This window comes from Coturnix japonica, chromosome 1 (assembly GCF_001577835.2).
Source record: "Coturnix japonica isolate 7356 chromosome 1, Coturnix japonica 2.1, whole genome shotgun sequence".
NCBI classification, from domain to species: Eukaryota; Metazoa; Chordata; class Aves; order Galliformes; family Phasianidae; genus Coturnix; species Coturnix japonica.
The window spans coordinates 67,965,145-67,978,769 of record NC_029516.1 but is presented as its reverse complement, the minus strand read 5'-3'; the positions used below and the strand labels follow the sequence as shown (position 1 = coordinate 67,978,769).

The window sequence follows — 13,625 nt, the reverse complement described above, 5'->3', positions numbered from 1 at the left end:
TCTCTATAACTTCCTGAAGGGAGGTTGTAGTGAGCTGGGGGTTGGCCTCTTCTCTCGTGTCGTTAGTGATAGGACCAGAGGGAATGGTTTCAAGCTGTGGCAGGGGAGATCCAGGCTGGACATTAGGAAGCATTACTTCTCAGAAAGGGTGGTGAGACACTGGAATGGACTGCCCAGGGAGGTGGTGGAGTCACCAACCCTGGGGGTGTTCAGGGAGTGACTGAATGTTGTGTTGAGGGAGCTGTTGGTAATAGGTGAATGGTTGGACTGGTTGATCTTTTAGCTCTTTTCCAACCTTGGTGATTCTATGATTCTATAAAACTAGAGCTTCACAGCCCTGGAGATCTTGTATTCATTCTTTCTAAAGATAGAAGAAAGAAAGCATTCTCAGTAGTTCTTTTTCTCAGAATACTGGAAAAAGCTGATATTTGAGACAGATACTAGAGAAAGCCAAACTTCATGCAGTAAGTAAACACTGTTGATTAGATACAAGAACCTCTAAAGCAGTCTTTAGTGTTCATGCTTTGGTTTAATATATAAGAGGTTCTATCCACTCTAGGATCAGATTTGTACCTGGTCACTGGATGTCTCTAAGAAATTAAGCATCATTAACACTCAAGTCAGTATGCTTTACATTTACTAGCTGAATCAGCTGTATTATCATACTAACTGTACTTGATTTACATAATACTGCTACACATGCTTCATTTTATACTCATTTAACACAGTAAAATTACTCTTGGGACAAAGCATCTTACCGAAAAAGAGGAGAGGAGCAGGATCACTTCCCTTGACCTTCTAGTTATGCTTCTTTTGATACAGCCCAGGACATGATTGGCTTTAACTGTGCTACGAGAGTACATTACTGCCTCTTGTTCAGCTTGCTATCTGTTAATACTCCCAAATCCTTTTCAGTAGAGCTGTGTTCTATTGTTTTATACCGTAGCTTGTATTGATAGCACAACCCAGGTGCAAGGCCATGCACTTGGCTTTCTTAAACCCTGTAAGGTTCACCTGAGTCCGCTGTTTGAGTCTCTCTCTGAATGGCACCCTATTCCCCAGGTGTGTAGATCACACAATCTGGTATCATCTACAAATTTGCTGAGCATGGACATGATCCCACTGCTGTTGTTGATGAAGATATTAAATAGCACCCCTTGTACAGACCTGAGTGGTATCATTCTTCACTCCATCCAGGCATTGAGCCACTGACAAACTCTCCAAACATGATCTTGTAACCAGTAGGAGCTGTGCCTCACCACTAGCCCGATTTCATCTGCTTCAGAGCTTTTAGGGTTGCCACCCCATTTCATATGGTTCTATTGGGAGTCCTTGCTCCTGTTCAGGGGTTGCCTACTTATTGCCACTATTTGCTTGGCCTAGTGGCTGAAATAGGTCTCTCAGATAGCCCCCATGGCTTCTGGGCTGTGTTTTCCTTGTTGCTGACTCTGCAGGTGGCTTTGATGAGCTGGCTTGTCCCACTGCTCACACAAAGCTTGTTATTGAGTGGGTCATTAACAATGCTGCCTCCAGCTGTGTTGGTTTGGATGCAGGGCAGTTGTCCATCTGGCATGGATGCAGTGAGCATGGAGGAGGAATGAATGCTGAAAGGGATGGGTAAGGGTTGGGCTTCAGGAATACAGCACCAGCTCATGTTAATTACTGGAGAGAAGGTGCCTGGCAATGAGCCTAATGAGCAACCTCAGGAGAAAATAAGAACCCTGTTGTTTCTTCCTCCAGGCTGTTATCTGGGCAGTAATCCTACCAAGCCTGGACTGGTACTTGCAAGATGGGTAATGAGAGCCCTTGCCCCAGGGATAGCTGCTATCTAATCTGGTGCACTGTCTGAAAGTTGTTCTGTTAATGTAATAATTGACTGTTTTATTTCTCTTGATGTGTTGTTTTTTAGCTATCTTCTACTATTTGATATCTGTTAGCATAATGCAGTCAGTGCTCTTTATTAAACTTTGACTTTGTCTATTTTTGTCTTCAGGTGCCTACTTCATTGCCTGTCCTTAGGTATGTTATTCAATAATGTTGTGTCTGAAGCTGAAGAAAGTGAAGTTTGTTAGTAAATGTTTGTATGATTTTTTTTTTTTTTAACTTTAATCAACTTAAGTATGATAGAAACAGAAACATCTGTAATGAAAAAGTGGTGCCATTTGTCAGATAATCACTGCTAACAGAATAGGCCAGAATCTGGCTTTCATTTATCTTTAGCCTATTTTTGTAAGGAGTCCTTTGGTGTCTTGATATATCATTGATTTTTATTACGTTCCTTATTCCAAATATCTCTGTTAATCACAGTGCTCTTTTCCTTATAAACACTACTGTGAGTTATATACGGATTTCTCTTGTGGTTTTTTGTTTGTTTGTTTGTTTGTTTTTCCCTCTTCTGTGTGTCTAGTATTAACTCATTCTATAGTTTGCAATTGAATATTTTTCCAGGCATTTTCTCTCTCAAGATGAGTCTTTTCTAGGATCAGATGTTTAAATATTTCTATGTTGACCATACTGTTTTCTTTTTTCTTTTCCTATTCTGGTCACAGTCTTCATTTTGAACCTCAAAATATGTTTTGTTTGGTTTTTTTGGGTTTTTTTTTTGTGCAGTGTTTCCCCTCTCCCATGACTGAAACTTATCTAGGCACACCTGGGTAAGAAAATGTACATTTGAGTCAGTCTGGGGGATGTTTTTGGTTCTTTTTTTATTTCTTTGTAGAGTGTAAGGACAGCAAGGAGGGCTTATCACTGAATACTGAGCACTTTGTGCTGATCTTCTTGATGGACACAGTATGGGAAGTTGATGCACTAGTTACATTCCAAATTGCAACTATAAAAGAAGTTGGGGATACTCTGGAAACAGAAGATAAGACAAGCCTTGTGAAGGAGGAAGCTAGTAGTTACTGTATGCTGCAGTCCTCTGCGTCAGCTTCTCAAGACTCAACAGCTCTTCCACTCAACCTTGCCTCAGTGTTTGGGCAGTTGTCAGATTTCCTTAACAACATAAATTCTGTGCCTCCTCTTCCTGTGGTTATGTTTGCGCAGGCACCCACAGATGATTCAGGGTCACTCAGACAGCACGAAGGTTATTACTCTGATGTGACTGCAAATGAGGCAAAGAAAAATAAAAAAAGCATAAGTGGAATGTGTGCTGCAAAGGCACCTAGTGCAGTCTCTGGAGAACTCTGCAGGCTGGCACCGTTAGAGGATGTACATGGCCCAACTGCTTGCAGGTCAGTTCTATGTACTTCAGACAGTATTGTAGGCCAGCAGTCCTACAAGGTATCTTCATTGCTGGAATCTGGAAGTAGTCGTGGTGAGAACAAGCAGAAAAAAGATATATGTGAGGATCCAGAAATTCTACTGCCGGTCAAGAAGAAGACACGTACCTTCTATAGTGCAGGTAGGTAATGGGGAGCCCAGTGGTATGCAGTGATACTTGTAACAATAATGGCACTAATGTTTCTCATGTCATATTGAAAGCATAGCATGGAGGGGCTGAACTGCTCTGAATAATATTTGCAATGCATTCTGCAGTATTAGAAGTGTGAGAACTTCTTCAGCTAAAAGTTGCCAAGTCTTTGTGTTTGAAATATTTCTGTTTGTTTTACTGTGGAAGGAGACATTTACATACTTCTGTGGTTTGCTTTTTAAGAAAATACCACTCATGTTGTTGATGTATTGCTAACTACAGTACAGAAGCTGTTTTTTTAATTGCTTTCTTTTTTTTTTCCTTTTTTTTTTTTTTTTTTTTGTCATTTTTATTTATTTCCTCATCACTTGCTTTCCATCTCTCTCTGCATCATTTCTAGAACAACTAGAAGAGTTGGAGAAGGTGTTCCAAGAAGATCGTTACCCTGACAATGAGAAAAGAAGAGAAATCGCAACTGTGGTTGGGGTGACACCACAGCGTATCCTGGTAATGCCTGTGTGGGTAACAGTGACTTGTGGGATCTGTGCCAGAAAAATGTCAGGGGAGAAACTGAGATAGAAAGAAGTTAATCTTGCAGATGCTCTATGGAAGAAAGCTTCCTTGAGAGTTCTGGATTCATCTGGGAAAGCGTGGACGCAGTCGTTGCTGTTCTTTTGCCTGTGTTCCTGTGTGTAAATCACTGCCCATCTGAATGTTTCTTTCTATTGATCAGGTCTGGTTTCAGAATCGTAGGGCAAAGTGGCGAAAAACAAAGAAGTCGAGTGCCAAAGGCAGCAAAAAATACTCAACACCAGCAGCTCTGTCTGGGTCAAGCAGCTGTGGGTGAGGGACTTGCTCTATTTACTCTTTTTTCCACAATAGATACCTAATGAATTATATCTTCACCTATTACTTTTGACCTTTATATTTAATCCATGGAGAAATGATCATTGAAGCGAAGGTTTATTGAACTTCCATTTTTGGCAACCAAGCAGGTCCTCTTAGGAGAGCTTTTGGACACAGTGTAGCACTGTTTACTGAAGCCATGTGAAGGGCAGAGAGTTGAATAGATAGGATGAACAAAATCACTACTTCATTTTTCTCTTTATGTGCTGTTTAGGCCCTTTGCGTGCACAAGGGAAACCTTTTATCCCAGACCTCTTTCCACTATCACTTGATGTTTTCATGGCTTTTTCACTTAGTGATGGAAATGCTGCTTGCATGTAACAGTCTTACAGTGACATGGGCTTCTCTGAAGAAATGAAAAGTAGTACCTTTCAGAGATGAGTGAGGAGTATTTACATTGGAAGGGAAAAAGGAATAAGTGAGAAGATATGTAGTCTGTCAAATGAAGGCAGGGATGGAAGAAATTAATTCTCTAGACGGAGGTGTTTATGGTAATCTGGAGTGTGATACTTGTTCTTAAGAAGTCTGGGAAAAAAAGTGAACTGTTAAGTGACAGATAGGAGACCACCTGATGGACTTCATGACACTGTCCCTGCTGCACGTCCTTTGCACACAAGTAGTCTGAGACTGCTTCCCCAAATATTGGTTAACTGTCTCTTGCACTCATTAGTCCTTCTTCCACTAAGTCAGTGTTTACTGATCTAATGTCTAGGATCTAGCCATTGTAGGATAGTTTAAAAAATTACGGGTTGTTGTTGTTATTTTTTGTTATTTGTTTATTTATTTATTTATTCTCTCTGGTATTGTCTTGCACTGTCTTCTTGTTCAAGTTCATACCTTTTATGTACAACTCCAGGGCACCTCTTCTGCCAGTGCCTCCATCGCCTGATCAGTCTGCCATATTAAGTGTAGACACTAAAGCTGGGAACTGTTCCTGCAAGCTCAGTGAGTGTTCTGAATTGCTTGCTTCTTCCTCAGGTGAGACTCACATCAGTGTGATATTTATTATTGTTATTTCTGGTGGTGTAGGTAGGATCTCAGACACTTCAGGGAGGTCATGTTAGGGGCCAATCACATCAATCCAAAAAGTGATATTAAATTTAGAAGTTCCCTTTTGATCATGTTAATGGCTATGTTGGATGGCGCCTCTGTACTAGCACTAGAACTAGATTTACTGTTTTTATTCATTCAGCCCAGCAAGGAATTCTGAACATGAGTTCATAAGGATATGTGATTGAGACGTTCTGTTGTTGTAGCTGAATGATAACTGATGCAACTGGAGGTGCTTTTCTACACGATGACAAAAGTATTATTCTGGCTATTAGATTCTCTTAGGTGGATTTATACTTTTGCACCAATATTGAGCAATTTCTTTCTGGGAAAATCTGCATGTTGGGATGCAGTTCTTGATTTGAAGGGGGGGGCGGGGGCGAAGTCAACATAAAGATTTATGGGTTTTTACTCATGAGATTCTTTGAACTTGCTTTATGTAAATCTAGCTTTTATGAAATATATACTTCCTTTACTGAAACTCTTATACCTGTAGTATTAAGAACACATGAACATGAATTCAGTTTGTTCTCTGTAAATCAAGCTAAGCAAAAATTGCTGAAGTCTGTTACTTAAGGCTGGTAAATAAGTTCCAAAGAAATATCTGTATGACAAAAATATTATTATTATTTACTTTGCAGGAAAAGAGGCATATTTTGCTAGTGAGCACAAATTGTGATGTTCAGTTATTTTTTTTTTTTTATAATAATTATTATTTTTATCCTGTTTTCCTACAAGTCATGGGAAAATTGTTGTACAGGAAAAGTAGAGATCTAAGTTACTGCTTCTTCTGAGGGAAAAGACTTGCCATTTAGAGTTCTCATAGGAGAGAAATCTGCATATCCAAATCACAGGAAAGCCTTCAACCATGGAAAATGAGACTTCCTTTTATTCCCCCTCACCTAGCAGTGCATAGGCAGACCCATTCATCCTTATTCAGAAATGTTTGCTCATAAATAAGGCCATCTAGGGCTCTCCATTTTTCTTGGAAGACTTTAGAAAATGAAGAAGATAAAACAGGGATAGGATAACATGCCAAGTAAAAGAAGCAAAATAAGTGTGAACAAATGAATAAAAAGGTCATAAATCCACAAGGCAAAGGCTAGGAAAAGTGGTCTCAGTGGAAACAGCTCATGGCAGATTTCACCAGAATAATTTGTGACCTATGTAGTGGTGTATTCAGCTCAGAGGCTGACTTAATGGAGTGATTGTTCAGATATTCTTCTTGGTAGCAGTTTCTCGCCACCTTTAGCTGGATGAGAAAATTATTGATGTGCATGAGAATGCTACAACCTGTTAACTGATTTCTAGTGCTCAGTGCTTTGTTTTTTCCTTTGTTTTTAATTGTTCTCTAGACAATGTTTATGATTTACCTTTTTATTTATTTGTCTCACTGTTTGATATAGTTCTCCAAAGAAGTTGGTGATTAAAAATGCCAGCAAGATGCAATTGAGATTTTTTTTTTTCTTCTTTCTGGCAGTGCAACTAATACCAAAATCAAAAGAATTGGTTGTGCTTCAGAAATTTTTACTTGAGCTTACCTTGGTCTTAGAATTATATTATGATTTTGCTAGACAAATCCTTGCTTTAAGCAAAGTACTGTGTATGTATCTATTTGACACGTTTGCAGTTTGTCTGAGAATTCTGACAATTACATTACTTTGATTTAGTGATTTAAAGCATTGGTGACCCCTTAGAGATGAAACCCAAATGTCTCTGAGTAGGACTGAACTTAAGTTAAGGAGAGTTTAGATGCATGTATAAAGTAAATGCCTTTTATATGAAAAACAAGAACATGTTTATGCAGGTAAGCACTGGCCATTCATGTACATAAACTTCCAGCTGTAGCAGTTCGTTGGGCAAAACTAGGCAGACAGTTGTGTGTATTTTTGGATAATTTTGTGTATTTTTGTGAGATTTCTGGTGATTTAGCAGTTGATGCCAACTTTTCAGAAACTGTTTGTGAGCTTATATTCAGAAAAGTATTTACCTCCATAGAAGTAAAAGCTACTTTCTATGCCTCTGTTCATTGAAGATTTTTTGTTCCCCCTGGTCATTTTTCAAGCAGAGCTTGTAGCTCTAGGGAAATAACAATGTGATTTATTAGCCAGAAGCAGAAATTTGAATGAAGTGGAGGAGGAATTGCATGGAGGTCAACATAATCTGTCAAAGAAGAGTAAATAAATCCCATAAGTCCTGAGATTTCACTTTTCTATATTCTGGTCTTTAAACAGATTACTTTAAATCTGATGATGTATAGCTTACATAGCAAATAAGAGTCACAACTTCTAAAGAAGTTGTCGGTTCCTTTCTACTGAAAATCCAGATTAGGCTGACATACTTTTCCTAGCATTATGGTTCTAAGCTGAAATAGGTTTACTCATATTCAGTTAATTAACTGAAGAATGCTTGTGCTCCTAACTTTGATATAGATTTTCTCTTTCAAGATGCCACTTGCAAGAATGATGTGGGGTTTTTTTTTGTTTTTGTTTTAACAAAACTTATACAAATTTCAGAAAGAGACTGTGTATGTGACAAGTTTTATGATGGCCCTTAATGCTCCAGTATATGCTGTGCTTACAATTACACAGGCATGTTTTATTACAAGAAACTTTGCAGTGAGTTGAGAGGGGGAAAAAAAAAATAAAATCATATGGGAAGATACAGTGAGATAAATGCAATTGCATGCTCAGTGGGGAAACATAGAAATGAAACTGCAAATGATAGAAGCAGAATCTCATTAGCTCTCTGGATATGTATTCCAAAACTCTGAAAATGTTGCTCGTTCTAGCTGCAGCAGTATTATGTTTAGGTTTTATGCCAAAGGCATACACCTGGTGGAGTGCATCTGATGTTTCTCTCTATACCTGTGAGGGTGAAGTACAGCTGTAAACTATTCACACTGCTATAGAATTCCCTGAGTGATTTGCCATGGGTGGAGGTAGACTAATTGTACTTAATAATGTCTGAGGTATATTCTCATATCTGCTCATATCCTCATTCTGGTTCAGCCTAACTAGTCTTGGAAAATCATTTCTGCTGCCCTATATACCTGAAGATAGTTACATTTTTCTAAAAAGAAATAGTTTGTTTGGCTTAATAAAGGAGCAATAATGTTCAAGAATTTTGTATGTGGTCTTCAAGAACTTTGTACATCTGTGTATTCTTGTTCTGGATCACCAGCATGTATGCCTATGAACTTTTCCTATTATGTCCTCTTTCCACAGAGGTAGCTTTGTAAGAAACTGTTCCACTCCCCTTTTCCAGAAGTGACTGAAGAGACAGGCCATCAAACAAGACTAACTACTGAAATATGTTGTGCTTTCCCATCTCCTAGCTTCCATTTCACAAGGCCAACATCTATATTATTTTGTTTTGTTTGTTTTAGTGTTTGGCATGATTCATCGAAAGCATATCAGGAGTTAGTTTTGTTTTTAAAACACAGCCGAGATGCTATGTCTCCAAAGGCATGCTTTTTGTTTCTTTCAAACTAGCTGACTTTTTCAAAAGGATAATCTGTGCAGCATGTTCTTCCCAGTGGACAATAGATATGGAAGAAGGCTGTGGGATCCTGTTTTCTTTTCCATGAAGTGCTTATTTTCAGTTGGCTAACTTCTTGAGAACTGAATAAATCTATGTGGAAACTCAAATTCTGAAGGTAATCTTGGCTAACTAATAAGCATAGCTATATGTTCAGAGAGCTCGCTGCTACTTGTTTTTCTTCCCAGAAGAAATGCTGCTACTTGTTCACTTTTATTTGCATCAGTTAACCTACACTCCTTCACTAGCATCTTGCCTTTCTGTTTTGTCACTTTTGTTAGACTGATATTGTGCTTACTCCTTTTAATTTTTAATATGACAATCTCTCTTTTTATTCACAGTCTCTCCAGTGACTGGAATGACAGCATCTTGCGAAGCAGTTCAGACAAAGGTGTTGCTGCAGTGTGACTTCAGTTCCAGCAGGGTGGAGTGCTTCCCCAGCCTTCCCAGTCCTCCACCCATTCGCAGGGCCAGCCTGCCTCTCTGTGTTTCATTCAGCCCCTACAGTCACATTGTTCCACTGATGCTGGATGCTCCCAACAGTGAATGTAGCTTGTCCAGTCAGGAAAACAGCTCCAAGGAGGCCTTCACTTACAGCATCCAGAATCAAGGGTAGGAGTAAATGAGATTCTTTTTTGAGGAAGACAAAGGAAGTGAATCTTGAGAGTGCAAAGTTGGGTATGGGACAAGAAAATAAATGAGTGTAACTGAGAATTCAAAAGAAAACAAACCCTTTAAATGGAGTATGGAAAAGTGTATAATGGCATAGTAGGACTATACACTTACTTTCAGAAAAGTGATATTGGTAACCGCATGTATATCAAGTGGAAGTGAAGTTCAGAAGCACAGAAGCACATCCTTCGGAGGGGATGCATTAAGTGTTGGTGTGTGCCACTTAGAGAGTAGGAAAGGGTAGTCCTCATCAATGTGCCATGTTATAGAATTTTGCTGATAATGCTTTTTTTTTTTTTTTTCCTATGTCTGGGATCTGGAAGAAAGTGTTGGAGACAGATAAGGATTTGAATGGCTGTCAAGAGTGAAAACAACAGTTGTATATTTTAGAAAGTGCTGTATGGTTTTGACCCTACTTTGAATTGCTTCTTTCCTTGCTCTCCACAGCTTGTGTTCACCAGTTTCTCTTGAGCAGCTGGACTTCATAGGCAGTCTAGAGACCCCATACTGCCAATATGGCAGCCAGCATGGAACTTACCAGCTGTCCCAACATCCACAGCAGCACCAGTGTTCCCAGTTCCACTGTCTGCCATTTCACTTGCCAAGCAGCATCTCCAGCATTCACCTCCCTTCAACAACGCCAACTGAGTCCAGTGCATCTTTCCTTACCTTACCTGGAAGCAGTGGAATGGTAACCGATGGGCCAGCAAGAGCTGCACAAGGCTATGTACAAAACCATATGGGGGAACAGCCTGTGTTACAGTGGCTGAATGGAAGCTCAGCTAAATTTCTGCAATCTTGACATCTCACTCCTCAGGAGTAAGTGTCACCTGAAAGCCTCAGGGTGATCAGTGGTTTTACTGATGACTGAGAGAAAGAAGGAATCTGTGAATACATGCATAATATATGTAATTTTTTTTTTTTTCTTCCCCCTCCTTTTCCTATAATCTTTTGCTCTCTTAAATGAGTTGTGACCCATTAATTTGAATCCAAAGTTACTTCTTAGGCTATATGTTAGAGAAAATATTACTGTGTATGTATGTTAGGTATAGCAGTGGTTTCATCTGGATTGGAGAGCAATTTACCTTTTTCAGAAGAATACTGAACAAACATGCCTATGGTGTATGTATAGTGGTAAATAATGAAAAATGAAAAGGTTTCACAGGAGACTGAGTAGTTGGAGGGAACAAGAAAAAGAGGGAAGATGGTGGAAAAAAGTGGAAGACAGTCAGAGGCCAAGTGAATTTTTTTTTTTTTTTAATTCTCTGATAGGAATTTGTGTTATCTCTTAGAATAAAGCAATTCAGCATAATTTTCTAAGTAAGTAGGTAGAAATGGCAATGTTGGTATCCTTTTGTATCTTTGATCTGTATTCAAAATTTGTTCAAGTCCTGGTATGATCAAAAGTTAATGCTACTGCCATTTATTCAGTTTGTCTGTCAGATTTGTTAAATAAAAATCACAGTCTAAAAAAAAAAGCCTCTCACCCAATAAAAGAACAAAATCTTTTCAGAATACAGATGCTGCTCTTATACTATTTTTGTGAACTTTGTCTACACTCCACCACCCTGCCTTGCTGGCCAGTCTTTCCTAAAAAGCACATAGGCCTCCATGACAATGTTCCAGTCATGCAAGCTGTCCCATCACGTCTCCGTGATCACAACAGATCAGATCAGTTGCAGATCTCTAATTCTTTCTGTTTATTTCCCATGCTGTGTGCATTAGTATGCAGACACTTTAGGGAAGCAGCATACTCCTGCCCCTCTTCATCCCTTTGAACTCCACCCTCTTCACCCATCAAGCTCTGTTTTGAGCCTCGAACTACCTGCTCAGCCCCAGAGGCCCTCATTTTGTCCCCTTCCCCCTTCATACCTAGTTTAAAGACCTTTCAATTAGTCCCGACAGTTCCTCGGCTAGGAACCTCTTACCCCTTGGAGACAGGCTACTTCCATCTGCAGCCGTCGTGCCGGGTGCCAAGTAAATTGCCCCATGGTCAATAAAACCCAAATGCCTGTGTTTGCACCGACTCCTAAGCCATTTATTTGAGGTGGGTTCTTTGGATCCTCTCAGTACCCTTCGCTGCCACTGATGGTAAAGAAAAAACAAAACCTGCACACCTGTTATGACAACAGAGGTGAGCATTGAAAAATTACATAATGCTGCTGTAGATGTGCAGCTTCTTTTGTGCTCATCTATTAGAATAGTGGGTGATCTTGTAGTTAATTAGTATTTTAGCTCACAGCCTCTGTCTCAGCCAGGGGATATGTAGGTAGTAATTTGGAGGGCTTTTCAGCCAGTGTAGGACTGAGATCATATTTACTTTGTGTAATCTTAATTACTTACTATGTTGTTAATAATTCCTATGCGGCATTTTGATGATGCTCACAGCATTGTTGGTGAGTGTTACAAAGACACGAACCCTGTGAATAGGAGCCACTACTACCATTCTTTCCTGCATCTTTCCTTTACAGCTTAGGAATGCAGGCACAAAAATGATGAAGTTCAGAAATAGGCACTGGCATTAAACTAAGACAATAAAGCCATAATTGCATTCATACATGCAATCTTTTGTTGTTTGTGGCTCTTATGGACTTCAGTTGTCATTGGTGCTCGGCAAGATAAGTAAAGAAGATACTTCTCATACACACAGAAAACGAGGGATCAGCTATGTGTCTTGTCCCACACTACTCTTAGTCAGAAACAGGCATTCTGTCTAGTTCTGATAACATAATTTGCCTTCGCCACAAGACCATTCTTTATGTTCCACACTTCCTCCATATTAGCACTTCCAATCTGCTGCCAAGGGGAAAAAGAGATCTTGCATCAAAAAGTATGAGTACACAAATTAGAGTTTTCCTTCATGTTTTTCTTTTTTTAAATTATTAATTATTTATTTATTCTTTTTCATGGTAGCAGCACTTAAGATTACAACCTTAATGTCATTCATTCTCGATTCTTGAGTGTTATTTTTGTAGTTGTTAAATAAGTGGTAAAATATATGTTCCATGAGGTGGGGTTACTAGCACACGTAATTATCATCAGAAAGTTGGATTCTTTAGTTTCATCATTTGAGGTAATGAGCTTGCTGATAGCCATTTTCATAGTATTTCAAGTATTTCAATGCTGTGAGAATCATCAAAGGCAGAAGAGGCCTTGGTATCTTTTACTCTGATCTTCTGCATACCATTTTTTCCCCAAGTATTACATGTTCCTGTCATTCCCCATACCTGTTTCTGCCTTGACACTTTACTAGGTTTTATTCTAGACTTGTGCTCTGCATTTATGCTCCCTGCTTTGTTTAAAGCTCTGACCTTTTCTTCCATCCCTGTTTTTTCTCCCTTCCCTTGCTTTGATGTCAGAAAGGGCTGTGAGGTGCAAGAACTGCCATGGTGGATTTGAGTACTGGTACAAGGAAAATTCACTGGCTACTCTGAGGTTCTCCATTTTTCTGCTGACACAAAACAGCTATAATAAAAGCCGTCCCAGAGCAATGATCATAACACTTGTGCTCACTTTACCATCCTGGTATAGATCTGTATTGTTCTAAATATTTCCTTGTAAAAGAGATCACTGTATGAAATCTGTGAATGTTCTTGGACTGGAATCTCCCTTCCCCTACCTCCAGGAAGCTAGTGAGCTGCAAAGTCATGCATTTCTGAAAGTCAGATTGTTCTGTGGATTGCAAAACAGGATCAGCAACAAAGTCATGGGCATGAGAAGACCTGCTCTCAGTGTTGCAGCCTGACATATCACTCCTCCATCTGAAACACTGCCTGTTCTGCAGTTTCTGTAGGAAGTTGGCAACACGGCCCACAGCAGCAGGATGCAATCTGACCATGCATTAAATGGTTGCTAGACTTAAATATATACATATATATATTATTATTTTTAAGCATTGGCAAAACAACAAATTGTGTTTCTCCAAGTTCACTGTTGAAAACATCTGAGCTCTACTTGCTGAAACTTAGGTTCATATAACAAAATTCAACTTGAGGCAGGCAGAAAGCTCCTGCACAGACATTTGAACTCTGGCAGTGATAAGGAG

The 13,625-nt window shown here is 39.3% G+C and overlaps 1 protein-coding gene across 3 annotated transcripts; it reads left to right on the top strand.

The window, feature by feature from the left end:
* Positions 1–294: 294 nt before the first annotated feature.
* Positions 295–11,099, top strand: NOBOX (NOBOX oogenesis homeobox). 3 transcript variants are annotated; one of them, XM_015871510.2, is made up of 7 exons: positions 295–2,019; positions 2,720–3,403; positions 3,813–3,919; positions 4,146–4,255; positions 5,175–5,296; positions 9,250–9,520; positions 10,028–11,099. In XM_015871510.2, exons 2-7 carry the CDS (start codon positions 2,782–2,784, stop codon positions 10,380–10,382), a joined length of 1,587 nt encoding a protein of 528 aa, XP_015726996.1. In that variant the 5' UTR covers positions 295–2,019; positions 2,720–2,781; the 3' UTR covers positions 10,383–11,099. The 3 variants fall into 3 exon arrangements, with proteins under 3 accessions (XP_015726996.1, XP_032302619.1, XP_015727001.1); XM_032446728.1 differs by having other exon boundaries at positions 2,680–3,403; XM_015871515.2 differs by having other exon boundaries at positions 297–2,019; positions 2,792–3,403.
* Positions 11,100–13,625: the final 2,526 nt, after the last annotated feature.